Source organism: Primulina eburnea, chromosome 12 (genome assembly GCF_022965805.1).
Source record: "Primulina eburnea isolate SZY01 chromosome 12, ASM2296580v1, whole genome shotgun sequence".
Lineage (NCBI taxonomy): Eukaryota > Viridiplantae > Streptophyta > Magnoliopsida > Lamiales > Gesneriaceae > Primulina > Primulina eburnea.
The window spans coordinates 34,515,699-34,537,519 of record NC_133112.1 but is presented as its reverse complement, the minus strand read 5'-3'; the positions used below and the strand labels follow the sequence as shown (position 1 = coordinate 34,537,519).

At 34.7% G+C, this 21,821-nt stretch overlaps 4 protein-coding genes across 5 annotated transcripts; 3 read left to right on the top strand and 1 right to left on the bottom strand.

Annotated features, from left to right (window-relative positions):
- Positions 1 to 1,153: 1,153 nt before the first annotated feature.
- LOC140808412 (histone-lysine N-methyltransferase, H3 lysine-9 specific SUVH5-like) lies at positions 1,154 to 4,027 on the top strand. Its single transcript, XM_073165539.1, has one exon. The coding sequence runs from the start codon at positions 1,198 to 1,200 to the stop codon at positions 3,877 to 3,879; it is 2,682 nt and encodes an 893-aa protein (XP_073021640.1). The 5' UTR covers positions 1,154 to 1,197; the 3' UTR covers positions 3,880 to 4,027.
- Positions 4,028 to 7,529: 3,502 nt separating this feature from the next.
- Positions 7,530 to 11,360, top strand: LOC140807329 (ras-related protein RABD2a). 2 transcript variants are annotated; one of them, XM_073164136.1, is made up of 8 exons: positions 7,530 to 7,712; positions 8,253 to 8,325; positions 8,930 to 8,977; positions 9,072 to 9,119; positions 10,483 to 10,554; positions 10,634 to 10,789; positions 10,873 to 10,976; positions 11,119 to 11,360. In XM_073164136.1, the coding sequence occupies exons 1-8, from the start codon at positions 7,699 to 7,701 to the stop codon at positions 11,213 to 11,215; spliced, it is 612 nt and encodes a 203-aa protein (XP_073020237.1). In that variant the 5' UTR covers positions 7,530 to 7,698; the 3' UTR covers positions 11,216 to 11,360. The 2 variants fall into 2 exon arrangements, with proteins under 2 accessions (XP_073020237.1, XP_073020238.1); XM_073164137.1 differs by lacking the exon at positions 10,483 to 10,554.
- Positions 11,361 to 12,058: 698 nt separating this feature from the next.
- On the bottom strand, positions 12,059 to 12,749 carry LOC140807768 (oleosin L). The gene has a single exon (XM_073164734.1). It carries the CDS (start codon positions 12,700 to 12,702, stop codon positions 12,283 to 12,285), a length of 420 nt encoding a protein of 139 aa, XP_073020835.1. The 5' UTR covers positions 12,703 to 12,749; the 3' UTR covers positions 12,059 to 12,282.
- A 7,423-nt stretch (positions 12,750 to 20,172) lies between these two features.
- On the top strand, positions 20,173 to 21,184 carry LOC140807708 (ethylene-responsive transcription factor 5-like). The gene has a single exon (XM_073164672.1). The coding sequence runs from the start codon at positions 20,271 to 20,273 to the stop codon at positions 20,868 to 20,870; it is 600 nt and encodes a 199-aa protein (XP_073020773.1). The 5' UTR covers positions 20,173 to 20,270; the 3' UTR covers positions 20,871 to 21,184.
- Positions 21,185 to 21,821: the final 637 nt, after the last annotated feature.

Genomic DNA, 21,821 nt, shown 5'->3' with positions numbered 1-21,821 from the left:
GCTTTGCTATGTATACAAACGTCCATTATAGCCCACAACTACTTTGTATTCTTCTGTCAAAACAAATTAATAAATCTTGTTTTCATTCGGTAATTAGATGCGTAGAGTTTCGTCCCTGTCATATTGGTATCATACGGAACTTTTTCGATCCAACAAACAAGGGACGATAGATTGCAATAGATTTATATAAATCATGCAAATACCTAGAATTCGAATGGGAGAAGGCGTAGCTCTAGGAAATATCAAATTATATGAATAGAGATTATTGTTAGATGATGGAAACTGAAAGCGCTAATCCTTCGTGTCCAAACAACATGATCTGATCTACAAGCCTAACATCAGTACTAGTTTATATCTATTTTTTTCTTGAGACGAGAGAGACATGATATGTGAATTGTATATCAAAATTGATTTGACTTGGATATAATATCTTTATAGTGTATTCCTTGAGTTCTAACGGCTTAGGATTCTTAAAACACAACATACCAACGTTTTGCTCGTACTACATAAGCCTAAGAATCTCACTTACCCAAAAACAACATGAACACTAAAGTCAGAATCTAAGTAGATCAATTAAATTCAACAACTTGACGTATAGAGAATGTATATAATTATGAGAAATAAATATATCATATATTTTTTATTTTTAATTCTTTACAGTTAGAACACTTCTAATAAGAGAAACTCTGCTAAGATATCACTAATTAAATCCCACATTTAGAAGCCCGTTTACTTCGCAATTTAGACAAAAATAGAATTGTGATGTTGGGATCTTGGGTACATATGGATGATATTTTAGTCGGTAAATTAATGTCCCAAATGAAGACTCGTCTTATGCCCTGAAGATAGATTGTTACGAGTCATATTAGACATTGTATCTACTTCAAAAGAAACTTGTTTAAAACTAGTGGTAGGGGGCTCGAGTTATTGATTTGAAGTAGATCTAGATAAGGGGAGGTTTTACCTACAAAAAATAATTTTATTTTATCTATATATCCAAACACTTTTACTTAAAAAATTATTTTAAAAATATTGTTTTGAGGGAAAATATTTTTGTAACAAAAAATAGAAAGTTTTACATGTTTCGAGCCAAAATAGTACATATTTCGAGTTAAATTTTCATTATAATATTCGAAAGATTTTCTTCTTCAAAATATCGAAATTTGAAGCACTAACCGTCACATTGGGTTTGCCTTGATGATGGCAGCGGGAAATTCTCCTTCGAAAGAACAGCCCGAAAATGGAGGCCTCCCTTCAAAGTCCAAGCGCCGCCCAAAGCCTTTTGCTACTCGGGATTTCCCCAAGAACTGTGGCCCCTCGAAGCTTCATACTGCGAGCGATTCACCGGTAAAATGCACTCCCGTTATTGAGGGTTCGCCGGCGACTGTTCCGGAAAAATCTTGTATATTATCTTCTGGGACCAAAGGAGGAAGAACCGAAGGGTTCAAGGATATGGAGAAGCCGAAGATTTTAGATGATATTGCTGAGGAAATGGGCGGCGAGGATGAGCAGAAACTTGGTTCACTTGAAGCGGTGCGGGAAAATGCTGTGGAGAGAACTGTAGAAGAAGAAGGGGTCTTGTCCAATAGTTTGTTTAAATGTGTCGATGGACAGTATTTCGGTGAAAAGGTTTCTGAAATTGGTGAGGAAGGTGGTGTTGACATGAATTTGGAAAGGGTTCAAGAAAAAAATAATACTGGATTAGAAGAAAACTTCGGGGAAGGTGGTGCGAATATGAATTTGAAAAGGGTTCAAGAAAAAAGTAGCTCTGGATCAGAAATGGAGTGGGATGATCTTGGAGACGAATATATGGAAACTGAAGGAGAAGGGGAAGGGGTGGTGGGCAAGATTTTGTCTAGAAGTTTTGATGGGCAGAATTTAGATGAAATTTTTTCAGAAAACGGCAGGGAAGGTGGTGCGGATATGAATTTGAGAAGTGTTCGTGAAAAGGATAATACTGGATTAGAACTGACGTGGGAAGATCTTGGGGATGATATTTACGTTTTATCTTCTCAAGATGTGAAGAATCATGCCAAGTTTGATGGAGACGGTGGTGATGTGGTAGGATCTCAAGGAACTGAAATGATTATTTTGGAGGATTATGATTCTGATGGAAATGTTTCCGTTTCTGAAAAGAAAGGAAAAAAATGTCGCAGAAATTGGCGGGAGCCTGAGTTTTTGGAATTGGATCAGTATGAAGTTGAAAGGGAACAAGATGAATCTATGGAAAACTTTACAACATGTGATAATCTTGCCTGTGTTGAGTTTAAGGATACATGTAATGATCAGCCTAAAACCTATCAAACACTGGAAGAATTAGTCAATCTGTGTATTGTGAAACATGATCAACCCGGGGGATATAAGGTGCGGGAGGCTTTAATGAAGTTTGAAGAGCATTTTAAGGCAGTAGAGAAGGATCGGAAAGAGCGGAAAGCAGAGATGGGCGAAGAACAAAAAGGTAAAAAACATGCACATATGGAAGCAGCGGAGCGTGTCAAGGCTAAGGGAAAGTGCATTTCTGTTCGGAAGCCTTTTGGGCATATACCAGGTATTGAAATTGGTGACACTTTTCGATACAGGGTACAACTTGCGGTTGTTGGCCTACATCGCCAGATTATGTCTGGAATAGATTACGTGACTATTGGAGATAAAAAGTTGGCTACCTGTGTCGTGGATTCTGGCCGTTACGAGAATGAGGCTAAAGCTAATGATTCTTTGATATATTCGGGTCAAGGTTGGAATCCGAAGTCATCTGAAAAAGCTGCTGATCAAAAGCTCGAAAAGGGAAATCTTGCTATGGTGAATAGCATGGAAATGGGATTTCCGGTAAGAGTTATCACTAAAAGAATGAGTGGGACGGCATCTCATGTTTTTGGCCATTCTGATGACTCGAAGTTTTCATATGCGTATGATGGACTTTACACGGTAACTAAGTATTGGCAAGCAAGAGATAAAAATGGTAGTTTGGTGTTCAAATTTGAATTAATTAGGATGCCAGGCCAACCAAGACCTCGTCAAACTGTCGCTAAGTCTGGAAAATTGTTACCTCGCAAGGAAATTTGCATTAAAAATGATATGTCTTTAGGACTGGAGAATCGTCCAATTCGGGCTATGAATGGAATAGATGATCTTAGACCCCCACCTTTCACATACATAAACAAGATCATTTATCTGGATTCATATAGGTGCGTGGAACCTGTTGGTTGCGACTGCATAAATGGTTGCTTGGATTCCCATCAATGTCCATGTGTTGTGAGGAATGGAGGACAGATTCCATTCAATGAAAAGGGTTTGATCGTTAGATCAAGACCCATAGTTTATGAGTGTGGCCCGAATTGCAAATGCCCGCCTTCATGTATGAATAGAGTCAGCCAACATGGCCTTAGAATCCAGTTGGAGATTTTTAAGACCAAAGAAAGAGGGTGGGGATTAAGAACACGAGGCTACGTGACATCGGGTAGTTTCATATGCGAATATATCGGAGAGTTGCTACAAGAGAAGGAGGCCGAACAAAGAATCGGAGAAGATGAATACCTCTTTGATATTGGTGATGATCATGGTGAAGATGGAGAATTTGAAGGCCTTGTTGATTCAAGAAACCATGACTTGTTTGCTATTGATGCTGGTAAGTTCGGAAACGTTGGTAGATTTGTCAACCATAGTTGTTCTCCTAACATGTTTGCTCAAGAGGTTCTTTATGATCACCATGACAAGAAAATGCCCCACATAATGTTTTTTGCAACCAAGAACATCCCTGCTTCACACGAGCTTACATATAATTACAATTACAAGATAGATCGAGTTTACGATGTGAACGGAAATATTAAGAAGAAGCCTTGCTTTTGTGGTTCAAGCAATTGCAATGGGAGAATGTATTAGGAAAACACAGTTTTGGGCTTATGTTTTGGTTTTTCTTAGAGGAATTTGTGTTCATAGTGTTAGAAGTTCTAGTCATTCGGCTAATGATGTTGATCCTTGCTTGCTGTTGTTTGCAAGAACATGATATTTCTGTTAGATTGTTGTACAATAATAAGTGTTTGGTCTTACAACTAGTATGAGCACTAAAATCGTATGTTTGATTTCCTTGAATTTTTTTTGGTAAAACTCGCAAATTTTTAAACTTGATATTTTTAATACTCGAAATTGTATTGGATAAATTTTCAAGTTGTATGGGTTTGTGTCCATGAAATTCGAAAGTTCAACTAGATAAATACATGAATTTCGAAATTGGTATACATTTATTAAGATGTAAATTTCAAGATAAAAGATGTACAAAATAAGTCGATCAATATATACATATAAACTTTTGCATGTTTTGTAAGTGAGCTTATTGTTTTAAAATCTATATATATGCTTTTGAAAGATCCGATCATGCATGCTTCTTTTGTTCTGTTTTTTTATAAGAATGAATTCCAAGCACTGTCATGATTCAAGTTTGATATGGGCACAGTGGGTATAAAACCTCATATGACCCCTATACGGTGAGTAGAAACCTGTTATATATGACCTTTACATGGTGTGCATAAAACCGTTTCCTCGCCCCCTCATAGGATTACTAATTAGAGACTAATTAGTAAACCATGATAAATAAGATGAAATATCAATGTTATACATGTGATTTGTTATGGTATGTCTATGTATTCATATATATTATATATATATTGTGCATCGAGTGTCTTTTGCGTGTTGAGTGTTTTCTCAAACATTCACCCCCTTACTCTTTCTCCTCAAATAAGAACGAAGAATAAATCGAGAATGATTAACAATATATTTTTTGGGTTGGTGAAGAAGAATCGAGATTTTAGACTTGTCTTAAGTTCTATTTTGTTATTTAATTTAAGTTATAAAACAATTCATCAATGTTATTTTGTTTTTTCTAAAGTTTTTCATTGTAAAGATGATACTATTTTGAGTTATTTATATATACTATGCAATGATGTTTATTGTTTTACGATGATATGATTGTTAAACAACATTTATGTATCATGCTATGATTTCGGGGCATAACAATTTTATCCTAGCCTATAATAGAATAAGAGTATGTCTCTTGTGAGACGATTTCACGAATTTTTATCTGTGAGACGGGTCAACCTTACCGACTTTTAGCATAAAAAGTAATACTTTTTCATTGATGACCCAAATAAGATATTCGTCTCACAAAATACGATCCGTGAGACCATCTCACACAATTTTTTGCGTTAAAATAAAGAACTCACTCGAGAAAAAATGGTTAGGATTGGGATTCTCACATGGTGGCCTAGCTATATATATTTGTAATATTTGATTATTTAAGTGTATGTAGTTTTATAAGGACTGCAGTATACTGAAAAAACTAGAAATTTATTATACTTATTACTTAATATCTAAAGGTATAATCATAAATATTTGTCTTCCAAATATTTGCGGGGAATCGATAATTTCTATTTTCTTCTCATGAATATTTATTTTTGAGGAATCGAAATGCGAAATGTCAAAATATTTATCTGTCTTCTAAAGACTCAATATATATATATATATGAAATAACAACTATATAATTTGATATTTTATGTCTATTACTATTATTAAGTGTAGACATAAAATAGAGACAATTCCAATGGTGTCATAGAATGACTTTTTATTAAGTTTTACAATTATGATATCTCCTTATTTGAATATAAATCAAATTTATCATAAAAAAATATTATACAAGAATACGTTATGAAAAATGAGAACCACTAATTATTTCTAATATTTTTTAGATCGTCCTCTTTAAAGTATAAGCGATTTGATTCGCTGATCAATTAGCGATAATATTCTAAAACACGAGATTAAATGCAAAGCGTATGTAAATCAAAATATAACCATTTGCACAAAGGCATGATCAAATGGTCAAAAGAGAGATTAAGCTTATTAAACATGCCTAATGATAAGTAATGAGCAAGCTTTTGACTTTCGACATTAATATTTAATATATTAATATTTTCTTTTACAAAAGTAAATATTAAACTTACATACTAATTGTAAAAAATATTAATTATTATAATTTTGAAACTTTTGTGCTATATAGAACTGGAAAATTTATACAAATGGCCTTAAATTTTATATGTTTATATATATTATTTTATATATTGTTTTTTTAGATATAATTGAAAATATACAAAAAATTTAATTTGATCTCCGACTAATCTTTCTTAAGCTTCTCATGTTTAAATGTTGGTCTCGATGTCGTGCCGTGCTTCATGTTTTTTAGAATCTTTTATAAAAGAACTACCTAATTAGGATAATTTAAGATCATTTGTTGATGGAAAAAAAAAACCATTATAATGATTATTCAGTAATATTAAACTGACATTGTAAAAGCTATTCAAGATCGATAAACCGATATAATTTATGAACTCCCTATGCACGTTCTAATTTATTATCCATTTGAGCGCCCAAATCATTTTTATTACAAAAGTTTTAAATTTCTACTATATATTGGACGCGAAAACGCGATCCTCAACTATGGTAGTTTCTTGAACTAGCCGCGAACCAACTTGTCATATCCGACTATACAACGGAAGAGTTCAAACTACCCTTAGGATAATATTCTAATCGTAGATCTAATGACTCATGTTTTACCACGTCAGAACTATAACATTAATTATGCCCATACGTTTAGATATGGACAACTCGACACATGATTTGAGTATTACCCTACAGATAACATCTCATTAACCTCAACATGTCACATTTTCCCAAATCGAAAATTAAGCGACCTAAAACCAACTTCAGCTTTAAATAGGTGTAAGTTCAATTCTCACTCCACACAACTCTCTTTCTCCCTTCGAGCCTTCTAAAGTTTGAAATAAAGCAACTGAAGACTTTTTAGTACTTGGTAGACAGCGTTACACTGTCAAAACTATTTGGTTAAGTTTTTTAATGTGGAGATTATTTAGCATTTTTACTCATCTCCATACATTGTTTTAAAAATAAAAATAAAATAGTCATTGGTAAAGATTTACAAACAATAGCACTGATAAACAAATAAAATACGAAATAACATTAGTTTTATTATTATTGTATTCAGTATTCTAAAGAGCGGTAAACAATCACCCGTCATCTATCGCTTAAGTGCTTATGCTAGACAATTTTTAAAAATTGAGATGGTATATGAGTGCGATCCGTCTATGAACCTAGATGAGCCTTTTAGAAAATTGATTATTGTATTCAATGTTCTAAAGAGTGATGAACGATCATCCGTCATCTATCGTTTAAGTGCTTATGTTAGACGATTTTTAAAATTTGATATGGTAAATGAGGGTAGATGAGATTCTACCTATGTGGGCACTACCCTCACTTCATTTCGACGGGTAAGATCTTGTCACACATACAATTTAAAAAAAAGCGGGTATTATATATACATGGACAAATCTTGGTCATCCATCCTATCATGGGAACAATGTCCATATGAGTAGGATGAAATAAAACGTAAAACGAGTGAAGTCCGTCTACGAACATTGAGGCCCTTTTTAGAAGACTGATTATGTTTCGATATATAAATACTCTATGTTTCAATAAATAAATATTCCATTTACCCTCCTAGCTCAAGCTTTTCAACTACCTTCTCAGCGTAAACCGGTGGTCAACTACTCCGGCGACGATTCTCAATCTCCGTCGATCCCCGTCAGTTGGGAGGAGAATATCCCGACATCAGAGTCGAATCGCTGCATCGAATCATGACTCCTGAATAGTAAATCTTTCTCACTTTACGAATTAGATAAATTAAAATTATCTAAAAGATGATGGGGCTTTGTCGAATTTCATTTTCGCTTATTCTTGTTTCGGATTAGAGTGGATCTGTAATTTTCTGTTTGTAATCTGTTCGAATTTTATTGAATTTTGCTCTTGATGTGATAATGGTAGATCCCTTAAATGTGCTTTTGGGAACAAATCAATTGAGCCCTGGAGTGTAGCTAGTAATAGACTTTATCTTAGAATTTATCTTCCCCATAGCTGGCTCCAGCAATTCTAATGAAGCAAAAATAAAAACTTTAGCAATTGCGAGTCCTAAGATTCTCAAAACACTGAAATGGTTGAGACATGAGTGATCCAGTAATATGTAGGAACGCATAGTACTTTTTTAGGCATCCAGAAATATTCTATAGAGCATTGCAATACCCTGTCTACATCTGTTTATCTGGACTATGGACATGCAGCTTTTAGACTTCTATATTAGTATTTGGCATCTTATATAGGATGAATATTCTTTAACATGTGATGTTTCTTGCAGTGATTACTTGTTCAAACTTCTTTTAATTGGAGATTCTGGTGTTGGCAAGTCATGTCTTCTCTTGAGATTTGCTGTAAGCATCAAGCATTTTGTGTAACTATGGTTGTCTCTATTTTTAAGTTGGTACTCCTACACTCAGCAATCAGGTGCAAAGAATTGCTATTGTTGGCCAGATGACAACATTATAACTCGATTTCTAATTTTTTTTTCTTTAGCTAGAGAATGACAATATAACAGAAATTTTTACTCGGTGGAGTTATTTTAAGCCGCATTTCCAGTTGAACATTATTTACGTCACCATTGGTTTCCTATTGAATTTCTCTGTTGGCAATGGAGTGACATTAATGGACAACCATGAAATTTAACCATGAATTTCCTGAGGGCGCTGTTGGTTTGACTAATTGATAAAAAATTTCTCAATTCTTTTATTCTGGAGGTATGAAATGAGTTGATTCAGAATTTGTGTCTTGTGATGAAACTATTATTCCTCAGTATAATGAATTTGTCTTTTTTGTTTTGAATGGATCAACTTGTGAATTTGGGTCTGTGACACTTCTTGATTTAGTGGATCACTAGTCCACTAATGTAATTTGGCACTTTATTATTATTAATATATCGTTTCTTATAAAAAAAAAGAATTTGGGTCTGTGACTGAATGTTGACGGTTTTTCATACAGGATGATTCATACTTGGACAGTTACATCAGCACAATTGGTGTTGACTTTGTAAGGGTCATTCTTTTGAAAAATCTGCTTACCTGGCTCAGTCAGGGTCTGATTTTTTTAACTTCTACAGAAATGATTTTTTTAACTTCTACAGAAAATACGCACGGTGGAGCAAGATGGAAAGACTATTAAACTTCAGATTGTAAGATTCTTGACTTGATTCATCATTCTTATCCACCAAGAGTTATATTGTTGTCTATCTCCGGTGGATTTCTATCTATTTACTTTCACTGTTTTCTATTTCGAATAATCAAAATAAATGTGCATTCTTCTTCTTTGAGTTGGTTCATGAATTTTTTGAGCTGATTTTGAAGAATATTTGAATCTAATTTAAATTTACCGAACTGTAGTTGAACTTGAGAATTCCTCTGTTTTCAAGCCGAACTTGAGCGATGGCCTTAGAGCTGCTACTGGACTCTTAATTAACTCCAATTATTTACTCTTTGTACCATTTTATGTTTAATTATTAGATATACAATTTTATAGCCTTCAACTGCTATGCCACTTCAATTTTTTGTAGTTTTTCTGCATACTCTAGGTGATACTCTATTACAGAGAGACTACCGACTTTTTATTTGCCTTCTCTGGTGAAATTTATAATATTTTGATTAGTTACAAAAAAAATTTCATTCTCTTCTTGTTCTCACTTTCTCATTCATCACTCGTTGAAACCTAAAAGGGGCATCTCTTTATGAATATGTTTTTGAATTGGGGATGAGGTTGATTTTTGTTTTGTTTGAAACTTGGAGGGTGGGCTCTCGTCTCTGTCTTTTATTCATCTCGGAAACAAGGGTTGTGATTTAAGAAGGATGGGTCCCGATACTGTTTCTTAGAACACGATTTTACAATAATGATTGAAATATGTATAACAAACCTATTAGAAGTTCGAACAGTAGATTGTGTTACGCTCGAGACCAGATTGGGTAGTTTTTCAGAGCTTTGATCAAACCCGATCATGAAGTAGAAAAAATTTCCAATATTCTCAACTCGTTTGCTTTCATTCCTGGTGCAGACTGATATAACATTCACTATGTAAAATACACTCGTTGAAATTCCTAAGGATGATTTTGGTGATTGTTTTTTAAGAAGAAATTACTCTTTTATCCTACATTGGAGTGTTTTTTGGGTGTGCCACTAGTACGTTATTTGTTTTTCGTCTTATGAAATTTTAATGAAGTTAAGCTTTTGGTATGAAAGTAAAAAGTGACCCAAGGAATGAGAACTGCTACTCAGATTTTTTGTACTCAAAGCTTTCATTACACTCTGTAAATTGTCTAGAAGCCCTTACCTCCCAGTATTCCTATTCTGTCATTTGTTTTATTACAACTAAACTTTTGATTGCTGGAAATCATGTGAATATATCACAAGAGGCAATGCATTCACGAATATTGGCTATGAATTTACTTTTTAACCTTTTACCCAAAAATTCCTTGCGTGGTTTAGCTCCAACAAGGTTTGGTCACACTCCTGTTTTTCCTTTCCTTTTTCATTAATTTCACTTGCAGTGGGACACCGCTGGTCAAGAACGGTTCAGAACTATAACTAGTAGCTATTATCGTGGGGCTCATGGAATTATAGTAAGTTATCTCCAAGTTGCCTGACCTCTAGCAAACAGGTTTCATTATGCATCTTTTCTTGATTGAAATTTTACGGCAGATAGTTTATGATGTCACCGACCAAGAAAGCTTTAATAATGTGAAGCAATGGTTGAGTGAAATTGATCGATATGCCAGTGAAAATGTGAACAAACTCTTAGTAGGAAACAAGTGCGACCTCGCTGATAATAGAGCTGTGCCTTATGAAACAGCTAAGGTACAATCCCATCAATCAAGATTCCTACTATTTTGCTTTAGGCTGGTTGGTTCACTCAGATATGCATATTTGTTTTGTAACAGGCATTCGCTGATGAAATTGGAATTCCATTCATGGAGACAAGTGCAAAAAATGCTACTAACGTTGAGGAGGCTTTCATGGCTATGTCTGCTGACATCAAGAACAGGTTCTTTAGCTGACCAAATTAGTTGATCTGTAACTCATACCAATTCAATGTTAACCGGAAAATTTGCACGTTCCTATACTATTGAATTGAATATTCATCGGTATTAATGCTATGTTTCCCACATGCCTCACTAAAATTACAGGATGGCATCGACACCTGCATCAAGCAATGCAAGGCCACCAACTGTGCAGATCCGGGGACAACCCGTAGGCCAGAAGAGTGGCTGCTGCTCTTCTTAATGGCCGGCCGTCGCTATTACAACGGGTTGCTTGCTCTGGTTGTATTACTTGTCTTCATTTTTTTGTCTCAGGTAGAAATGTCATATTGTTTGCAAGCAGCTGGCCAAAGAACGATGGCACTTTTTTATTCTACTTTTGTTTTTTTTTTAAATATGTATTATGATGATTTGTGCTTGCCTTTTAATCGGGGATGATTTGCAGTTGATTGATTTTACGTTAATAAATATTGTTTGATTGACAACCGTGATGACCATTGAGTTGTTTGGTTCAATATTTAAATATAGCTTACTTCTTTGGAATAAATCATGAAAGTCATGAATTGAAATCCTTCTTTTTAAATATTTATTTTATTTCTCTTTTAACTTTTAATTTATTTATTACTATTGTAATAGAATTTTCAAGTTCCTGCGGAATCCCCCCAAAATTCAAGTTCTTGAATCCAAACATAACATTATGACTTCTTTCTGTGTGTGCTAGATATATTTTAGACCTCAGCATAAAACATTAATTTTCTCGACTACATCTCAAATTTGTTCCACCAAACGTACCACAGTTTTCCATCCGTGCAACATTTATTAGTTTCTTACTTAGTTTAACATAAAACTTGGTAGTTTCGGTAATTTGTGATGCCTTCACTAATTCAGAACACATTCTTTTAATCAAGGATTGTAATTTGAACCCAAATAAAATAGTTGTGATATGCAGCATGCATCGGCATCTCATATGATTTGTCCTCAATTTCAAATTTGGAAAAAAAAAATAACAATAAGAACGAAATGGTTGGCAATGCGACAAATTTGAATCGAAACATAACAAACGCATCATAGAAAATTAAAATTTGAGACTGGTGTAATAAAAATATTAACTTTATTATTGATCGATTCGATAATAATAGCCCTGAGATTATTTTGCAACCTGCCGTCCCCAACGGCCAACACACACACAAACGCATCAAAGAAAATTAAGAACATCAACATCGATCTAGCTAGCACCTGAAAAATCAACTGAAGACGGATAATTTCTCTAGAACTTAAAGATTCAGAGCCATGCAATGCAACACATAAAAATCAGGCAGAAGCTTGTTGCCCATACTGTTCCGCTCGGTCCTTCATCTCCCTTGCCTTTCCCGCCAGTTTCCACCGCGCCTGGTCCAGAGAATCCGCCCCCGGAGGGTGTTTTCCAGTCACATACCCGTAAATCCAAGACAATACACTGATAGCCGCCACCCCGAATCCTCCCGAGGCCAAAAACCCCGAACACAGCAAGAAGATTGTACCAGCAGCAGGAACAAGCACCGGGCTGAATATCACCAACAGAGGGGTCGCTATCGTCAGGAGAATGACGGTTGCAGCCACCGTGAGGCCGGAGAGGATGAGCAGCGAGCCACCAGCTGTGACGGCGGTGGCAGCTTTCACAACCTGGTGGCTGCGCGGCTGCTGCTGCCTGGTTTGCGGCTGCTGCGTGTCTTGCGGGTACCGGTCGGCCATTTTCTTTGAATCTTGTGAAGCGGTTAATCAAAGACTGGAATCGAAGGGAAGAGAAGGCTGTTTAAGTAGAGTCGGGGGAGGAGGGTACGTGGTGGAGGTGAGGGTGTAACGTGTTGCATGGGAAGCTTGCATGTTAGACACGTACGTCGATGGTTCCTATTGGGATGTTGGAATTGGAATCGTAGACTCGCTGGTAAGAAACAGAATTAAAAAAAAAAACGAGTTAATTGAAGTGATTTTCATTTAATTCACTATTTATTCCGGGGTGTTGGAATATAAGTTGAATTAGATTTAGTAGAACTTTTAAATCTATGATTATAAATTATAATTTGTGGCATTTCGGATTTTTCACAAAAGAACTACGCAATTTAAAAGATACTTATTTACATAATATTCACAAGTGCCGGTGTTATCAGAATTGTACAAGTCCATTGCCACAAGCCCGTTGTGAATACCTTCACCTCCAATTATATATATATATATATATATATATATATATATATATATATATATATATATATATAATTTGTATATATAAGTCCATTGATATGACAACTTAAAATAAGTGGCCAGAGATGAAATTTATATCAGAATTTGCACAAGGTTTCTATGCGATTCACATTATTGTTATTCCTGTACTTTACAAATTACAAATAACTTCTGCCCAACGTGCTTCACAAGGATCATAAGAAATGTTTGGAACTTGGTGGTATCTTTATCCACTCTAAGGCTACCTTTGATTGGAGTTTTTTTAAACCACATAATCACATGTTTAGTACGTTTTTTATTTAATCAAGTCAATCACTCTTACGAATGATTAATTTATATTAGGTGTGATAAGATAATCACTCCTAGGATTATTTATCTCACCCTTATTTCATCATATTTTTCTAATTTTACTCTTCTCCTAAATCAAAACTCACTACCACTTCCATCTACCGGCCGCCGGACGACCACCCTCGCTGCCGCCCGCCACCGACCGTCGCCGACCGCCACCACCGCCACTGTCGCCGACCGCCGCCGACCACCCCTTCCTCCTGTCGGCCGACCATCGACAGATAGACGGACCACCGTCGCCGTCGCCGCCGCTTCCGGCTGGCCAACCACTGTCAACCACCACCGCCACAAAACTGGAACGGCAATTTCTTCAATTCATCAAAAGATTATTATTTATCTCATTCTTAACAATCATACCAAACATAATATTATTTTATCATTATCTACTTCAATCATTATTTTTATCATTTCTCTCTTAATCATTTCATTATTTTATCTATTATATCGTCTTATTCTTTCACAGGAGAAGGAGATGCAGAGCCCGTTTGGTATAAGAAGCTACAATTAAAAAAGTGCTTTTTTAATTTTTAACTTGTTTGGGTGGGCTTCTTTAACTATGTGCTTTTTTTAAAAAAAAAGTGCTTATTTTAACTTGTTTTTAACTATGTGCTTTTTTAATTTTTTTTAAAAAAAAAATGCGCTGTAATTGACATATATATGATTACTAGAAAATGCTCTACCAAACGGGCTCGCAGTCTTGAGAAAAGTTTTCCTTTCTTTTAGTAGAGCATTTTCTAGTAATCATATATATGTCAATTACAGCGAACCTCAATCTTTTTAAAGCAGAGCAGCTTATTTTCGAAATCTGATGGCGGTAACTTTGGAATTCCGTTCTTATCTTACTTTGTCGCTGCCATTGTCGGTCCTAAACGTGCTTTGTTTTTACTATCTTTCTTCTAGTGATCATAAAAGAGATTAGAACCAACGATCAAATTTGAGATTCACTTTGTATGAATTTTAGACAATAGATTTTTTATCTTTTTTTTTTTACACACAATTGGTGTTTTTAGCACACACGCCCGCATTCCATAAACATTGTGCAAACACTATGATATCATGAAGTTGATTAGTAGATGCCTTAATTCAACCAAAAAACATGTTTTACCGCATACCCACGAATTTGATTGATGAATTATGAAAAACATTTTTCTGTGTGTCCAAATAAGTCCCACATGCGATCACAAATTTTACAATTAATTCAGATGGGTAGGTTACCATGTTAACGGAGTCTACAAAGGCAAAACATAAGATGTTACAAAGCTGGCAGGCTCAGAAGTAGAGTTTTGCATTTAAACCAAAAAAATACTTAAATTTAGGAGTACATGCAGGAGAACATCGTGTACGAAATCTAATTTGGTTACTCCCAAGCTATACAACAACGTAAATTCTTAATCCTTTCCGATATCAAGAAGCAACGGCGCAAGATGAGTCAAATAAGGTTCTGTACTAGAGCTGCTGCTCAATATTGGTCTTAAGCTCTGAAGCTCAACTTTCAAACTTCCTGCAGATCATGCATTGAACAACAATGTCACATAACATGCACGGAAAGACACGGAACGAGATGTAGCAGTTCAGGGAAATTTGTCTGACAACATACTGAATAGATTCAATAACCGTTGCATTAATATTGAGTCCTTAGTTTCACTTTCTTGAATTTTTCTATATCAAGCGCATCCGTTTTGGGAGTGTCAACTGAATGAGTGATCAATCGCGCGTGGAGCTGCTGCTGCGTACGGAAGGCACGTCATTTTCATTTTCTGCAGCTTCTGCAATGAAGGCAGTCGTTGAGTGAAGGAGATTTAGAGAGCATCCTCAGCTAATTAAATCGTAATATTAGATCAAAGAATGCTATTCACAAGCTAGAATTTCTTTTTATACATATACTAAAAACAAAAAATATATATTATTTAAATATATAGCATGCCTTACTATTTTACCAATGGAAGTTAGTTGCTTGGCGCCAGCAGAAAAAATTCATAGATGGGATTCCTCGTTGTCATTTCCTAAAATACATAGATTTAGAGAGCATCGGTTCTTTGGTGTTTGTTGTTGTTCACCAAAAGATGATTCAATTAGTTCAGGCTTTGTTTGATTGTTTTGAAATAGATCATAAATCATTTCCATCTCTTGTGTACTTCCTTGGGAATGTTTCTGGTTGTCATTTCCTAAAGTCACCTTAAAGAACATCTAATTTTCATTAAAGACCACATCTCAACTTATGATACACTTTTCATTTCTAGGTTCAACACACCACAAACTATATCCCTTCACTCCATCTGGTTACCCCAAGAAAATACACTTCTCGGCTGTTGGTTGCATTTTATATTTTCTAGCATGCACATAAGTTGTGCAACAAATAGTCCTAAGGTTTGAGTAATTGGTTGGGTGTTCATTCCAAGATCCTTGTGAAGTTTTAAACTAAATAGCTACTGATGGGCATCTGTTTATTAAGTAGCAATGTTGTCTTGACAGTCTCTGCCAAAAAACTTCTTGATAATCCAGCATTTTTAACCATGCACCTCACCCTTTCAAGGATTGTTTGATCTATCTTTTCTGCAAGTCCATTTTGCTGTGGTGTTTCTGCCATGGTGTAGCATCTTGATATACCTTCCTCTTTGCAATACTTGTTAAATCTATCATTGCAAAACTCTAGTCCATTATCGGTTCAAAGTTTTTTACATTTACGGCTTGTTTGATTTTCCATCATAACTTTACAATCCTTGAATGCTCGATCATTGCTTGAAAGTGTTGTTACCCAAACTTTTCTAGAGTGATCATCAATTATCGAAATGAAGTACTTTGACCCCTTATTGATTGAACCGTTGAAAGTCCCCATACATCTGAATGGACGTAGTCCATGATGCCCTCTGTTTTGAAGTTTGAAGCCTTAAATATTACTCGACAACTCTTCCCAAGAACACACTCTTCACATAATTTTAATTCTCATGTCTTGTCTCCACATAGAACATTTTGTTTGATTAATTCAGTCAGTCCCTGTCCACTTACATGACCCAATCTGAAGTGTCATAACCATGTTTTATACATTTGCTTACTTGTTGGATTAGCAAAACCAACAATGGTTTCTCCATCAAGAATGTAGAGTTCATTTCTGCTAGATCCTTTCATTACTGTCAAAGATCCATTGAGAATTTTCATGACACCTTGCTCTATCTTGATAATGTATCCGATTTCATCTAACATACCAAAAAGAGCATATTTCACTTCAAATCAGGGACATATCGAACTGAGTTTATTACCTTTTTACAACCATCACTCAATCTCATTTTTATGCTGTCAATTCCCATTATTTTACAAGATTTGTTGTTACCTAAAAGAACACTTCCGACCTCTGTTTCCACAAGATCATGAAACCATTCTCGGTTTGGACTCATATGAAAAGAGCAACATGAATCCATTACACAACCATTATCTTGGTTAGTAATGGCAGCCAGCAACACATCAGCATATTCATGCTCATCGATGGCCACAACTGCATCCTTATGTCCCTTATTATTTTCTTGGAATTTTTTTTTCTATTGGGGCAATCTTTCTTGAAATGACCCTGATGGCAAAGAAAACATTTGAGTCTTCTTCTTGACTTGCTTCTTTGATTTTTGTAATCTCTTTTCATTGTTCTTCCTCTTGCTATTAATCATTCTCCGTCCACTTCTTCCTTGCCTTCATGTTTTCCTGTAACTCCTTCGAGTTGAGTGCAGATTTCACCTTTGCAATTTTCAAGGATTCCTTTCCATAAAACATGGTAGTGAACTCAGAATCAAGATTTCATGGTCTTCTCCTTGGACTTTTATTTCGATGTTCTTGAGATCAAGAATGATTTTTTAAATAATATTTTTTTCCTTCATCCAAGTGTATAGTGTACATCGAATTCTTCAAATATAGTCTGTTAGACAAAGATTTCTTGAGGTACAAACTTTCCAATTTTCCCCACAAGGCAAGTGTGGTCTCTTCTTCGGTGTCCTCCCGAAGTCATTCATCACCAAGTCTTAACAAGATTGCATTATGTGCCTTTGAGTCCACATCCAACATAGGTTTCTTGTCTGTCATAAACAAACGTCAGAAGCGTCGGGGTTTGCCTGGCCTAGATATTCCGACCTCAAGTCAGAAAATAATTCAAAGATGTTAATTGAAAGCTAAAAAATTTAAGCATAAAATCATCCTCCTTTGAATAATGGGAATATATCATATTTATAGATTTTTTTGGAGTGTATAGTGGGCTTGGGCTTTTATAATTAGTTGTGGGCTTGGGTTTTTATAATTAATAACTTGGACATCAATAATAAATTGAATAATTAAATTGAGTCATTACCCATCACTTTCCAATTCACTTTAGTAAATGTCATCCATGTCACTTTACGTAGAGGTTTTTTAAATCATACTTTGTGTGAGTGATAAGTAAAGAATAGATTGTTAAATCCATGTTTGTCTCATTTTTTATGGGCCCAATTAATCGAAGCTCGTGTAAAAAAAACTCTACTTGGTTGAAAAGACATCCATTAGTTTTGGGTGGATTGACAATCTACTTCCTAAGATATGACATAAATTACAAAGAGTGAGTCTCATGTGAGATCGTCTCACGGATCCTAATCTGTGAGATTGGTCAATCTTACCGATATTCACAATAAAAAGTAATACTCTTAACATAAAAAATAATATTTTTTCATGGATGATCCAAATAAGAGATCCGTCTCACAAATTCGACCCGTGAGACCGTCTCATACAAGTTTTTGTCAATTACAAATTGCTACAAATATCATTTTATATAACAAATTGTCATCAATGCTAGTTTAGAGTATTTTTGTCTCAACAACAAAAAATGTAAATTTATCATACTCATTAAAATCTTATCAAATAAAACATAGTTTATCACAACACACTATATATCCTTACCTTGAGTTTAGTCATAAATCCAATTAGTTATCCTATCCTACATACCAAGCATACTCTTGGTCAAAACCTCTCATAAAATAATCCTTTGTAATGATTAAATAAGTTTTATTTATATCTTCGTAAAATAAAAGTGTGAAAATAGTTTCTCCCACATTATATTCATTTTAATAAATTGTGAAAATAATATAATTTTTTATCGTCTTATTTAATAAAAAAAATTGATTTATATTGTTTTACTTCGTACTAATTATTCCTCCTGTTCATGTTCATGAATACTTATATTACACTTTTCTTTTAAGTTAAAAATTTGTGTAAGACGGTCTCACAGGTCGTATTTTGTGAGACAGATCTCTTATTTAAGTCATCCATGAAAAAATATTACTTTTTATGCTAAAAGTATTACTTTTTAATATGAATATCGGTAGGGTTGACCCGTCTCACAGATAAATATTCGTGAGACCATCTCACAAGAGACATACTCTTCTTCTAAAGTCGTGGGTTTGACGTATCCTTACTTATCTCTAAATAAAAAGTAGATACGTATCAGGACTTGGTTAAGACCTCTCACCAAAATAACTAGGCATATCTTCAATGTAATGGCAGGGTGTAGGATGAAGCAAAAGTAGTCTTGCACAATAACGAACTTGAAAATAGTTCTATTTATCATCAAGAGATTAGTCGTTTCTATTTGGTTTCATCTTAATCGTTAACAGAATATAATAAAAAAATTCTTTTATTATTTTAATTTGATACTCACTAGAAATATAAAGTTCAGTTCCAGTAAGTGAGACTAGTCCGAATGTAGACAACGAATTTACAATAGGCCTGAAATCACAAAGAAAGCCGTTAGAAGGTGGCCGGGAGGGTGTCTCCACAAAGCCTTTTCGATGTTCAAGTCAGATACTGAGAATAAAATGAGAGAGCAGCTAAGGACGTTGTTAAGAATCAATATAGTGAATGAATCAATGAATAATTAGATTCTCAAACCTGATATTTATAGGAGAATACATGATATTCTTCATTGACCTTCTATCTTGGCTAGGGATGAGCCAGTGGTCCAAAATATGATTTGAGCCTGATCTTGATGGACTCATTCATGAGATTTCATAATTTAAAAAAAATTAGTATGCATCAAAATTCAAGTATCGTACGTATGATAATATGATATTAGCTAGGCGTCTTTAATTTATTATATTCTAATAGTTGAGCACCATAACTATATATCTAATTTTTTGAGGTCTTGATATAACTTTTAAATTTCCTAAAACATCATTTATCCTTCTTATAAATTGTTCTCCCCCAAAACACATCCTTCCCGTCTTAAAACAAACTCCACATTATTTTCCAAAAAAGAACACTCATCGGTTCTCTTTCATGAATTCGTTGAATATACTGTGGTAACTAGTATGTATTATATGTTTCAAAATTTTGTAATTGAACAAGAATTAATAAATCGGCATGCAGTTGACGTGAATACTTTTATTCACTAAATTAAATATCTAAATTTGTACATATTATTTTTAATTTAAATGACTTTTGGTGTCCTAAAATTCTTCGATCATCATTATATGTGACGTACATGCACATCAGTCCCACTCAACACAAAATTCTCCTATGAAACTTCGCATCAAACAGCCTTAAATCGAATCCAACACCTATATATATATATATATATATATATATATATATATATATATATATATTTAAATATATATATATCCCATTCCACCTTCTACAATCAAAGATAAGAACTGGAAATCAGTTCAGAATTAAGGATCTGAGATTACAAAGACCCTTCTTTTCTTAGATTTTCACTTTAAATTATGGCGTCCTCAGAGGAAAGTGCAGCTCTGGATTTGATACGTTATCATCTTCTTGATGATAATGCTTTCATGGATAATTATTGTCCAATACCTGCTCTTACGAGAATTTCTGATTCTGGCCAATCTTTTGCATTTGATCCTACAAATTTCGGCTCAACCAACACAAATTTTGACGATTACTCCAGCTTCTTTACTGCTAAAACTGAATTTGAACATCCAGATTTTATGACAAAGCATAGTTTTAATGGAAATAATTCATCATCTGAAATAGACATTCCTAAACCGGTGGTTCAAGAACATCCCGGCCAGAGGTGGCATTACAGGGGAGTCAGGCAGCGGCCATGGGGGAAGTTCGCGGCGGAGATACGCGACCCAAGCCGGAAGGGCGTTCGACTTTGGCTTGGAACCTTTGACACAGAGGTGGAGGCGGCGAGGGCCTACGACAGAGCGGCGTTCACGCTGAGGGGTAGCAAAGCCATTCTGAATTTCCCACATGAAATCGGAAATTCAATCGCTCCGCCGGTGACCGCTCGTCGGAAAAGATTGACTGACCGGGAAGATGGAGGGAAAAAGAAGAAATTAATGGAGAGTGGAAGTTAAAACTGGGAGTGAATTCACTGCCAAGTTGGACCGCGGTTGACAATAGTTTCGAGGTCGGAAAAGATTATAATTTTTAGGGAAATGTAGCTATGAGTAGTTATTTGATAAAAATAAATAAAGTTAGATATACATGCTAATGATGGGGTTTCAAGCGTAAAACTCTGATGTTAGATAAATTATTAATCATCGACGTATCGATCATGGTTGTTTTTAGATATACATGGAGATGATGGAGGTTTTAGACGTAAAACTTTGGTGTCAGATAAATTATCAATCTTTGATCTATAGATCATGGTTGTATGTGTGCTGTTACGTATTTTATAAATAAAAATAATCAAAAAATAGTTATATATTAAAAATACTATTTGATCTATTAAGTTATTGGACTAGATGCACCCAAGTGTGAGGTATTGTTCAAATTTAATAAAGCTGAGGGGTAAGAACGTGGATTAGTAAAATATTCAAATTTGATATTATTATTTTTAAAATTATATAAGCAAAAACTTGTGTGAGACGGTCTCACGGGTCGTATTTTGTGCTAAGAATATTACTTTTTATTGTGAATATCGATAGAGTTGACATGTCTCACAAGAGACCTACTCAATTATATCTATCTTACGGTTGAATCGGGGACGGAGGTAAACATATTTTGCGGGGCTGATAATATATTTTTGAAATAATTAACTATTTAAAAATAAAACCACATTTAACATCCACTCAAAGTACTATCGAGATTCGCCCGTGCTTTATTTTGCAGCTATTGTGTTTGGGATTTCTTCAATCTTTTCATTAGGAGTGTTTATTGGTCGATTCAGTTTGATTTTTTTTTTCGATTTTGAAAATGTATAATTTGATATCTTAACCGTTTCCTCTTGGTTTGGTTTGGTTTGATTCAATTTTCTGACTAAATAGTTTGTTTATTTTGGTTTGGTTTATTCGGTTTGGTTCAGT

What these genes read in the sequence shown, in the direction of transcription:
- LOC140808412 (XM_073165539.1), top strand. Translation starts at nt 1,198, where the DNA reads ATGATGGCAGCGGGAAATTCTCCTTCGAAAGAACAGCCCGAAAATGGA.
- LOC140807329 (XM_073164136.1), top strand. An exon ending in TGCCTTATGAAACAGCTAAG is followed by an intron (nt 10,790 to 10,872) that starts GTACAATCCCAT and finishes GTTTTGTAACAG; the next exon opens with GCATTCGCTGATGAAATTGG. An exon ending in TCTGCTGACATCAAGAACAG is followed by an intron (nt 10,977 to 11,118) that starts GTTCTTTAGCTG and finishes CTAAAATTACAG; the next exon opens with GATGGCATCGACACCTGCAT.
- LOC140807768 (XM_073164734.1), bottom strand. Translation starts at nt 12,702, where the DNA reads ATGGCCGACCGGTACCCGCAAGACACGCAGCAGCCGCAAACCAGGCAG.
- LOC140807708 (XM_073164672.1), top strand. Translation starts at nt 20,271, where the DNA reads ATGGCGTCCTCAGAGGAAAGTGCAGCTCTGGATTTGATACGTTATCAT.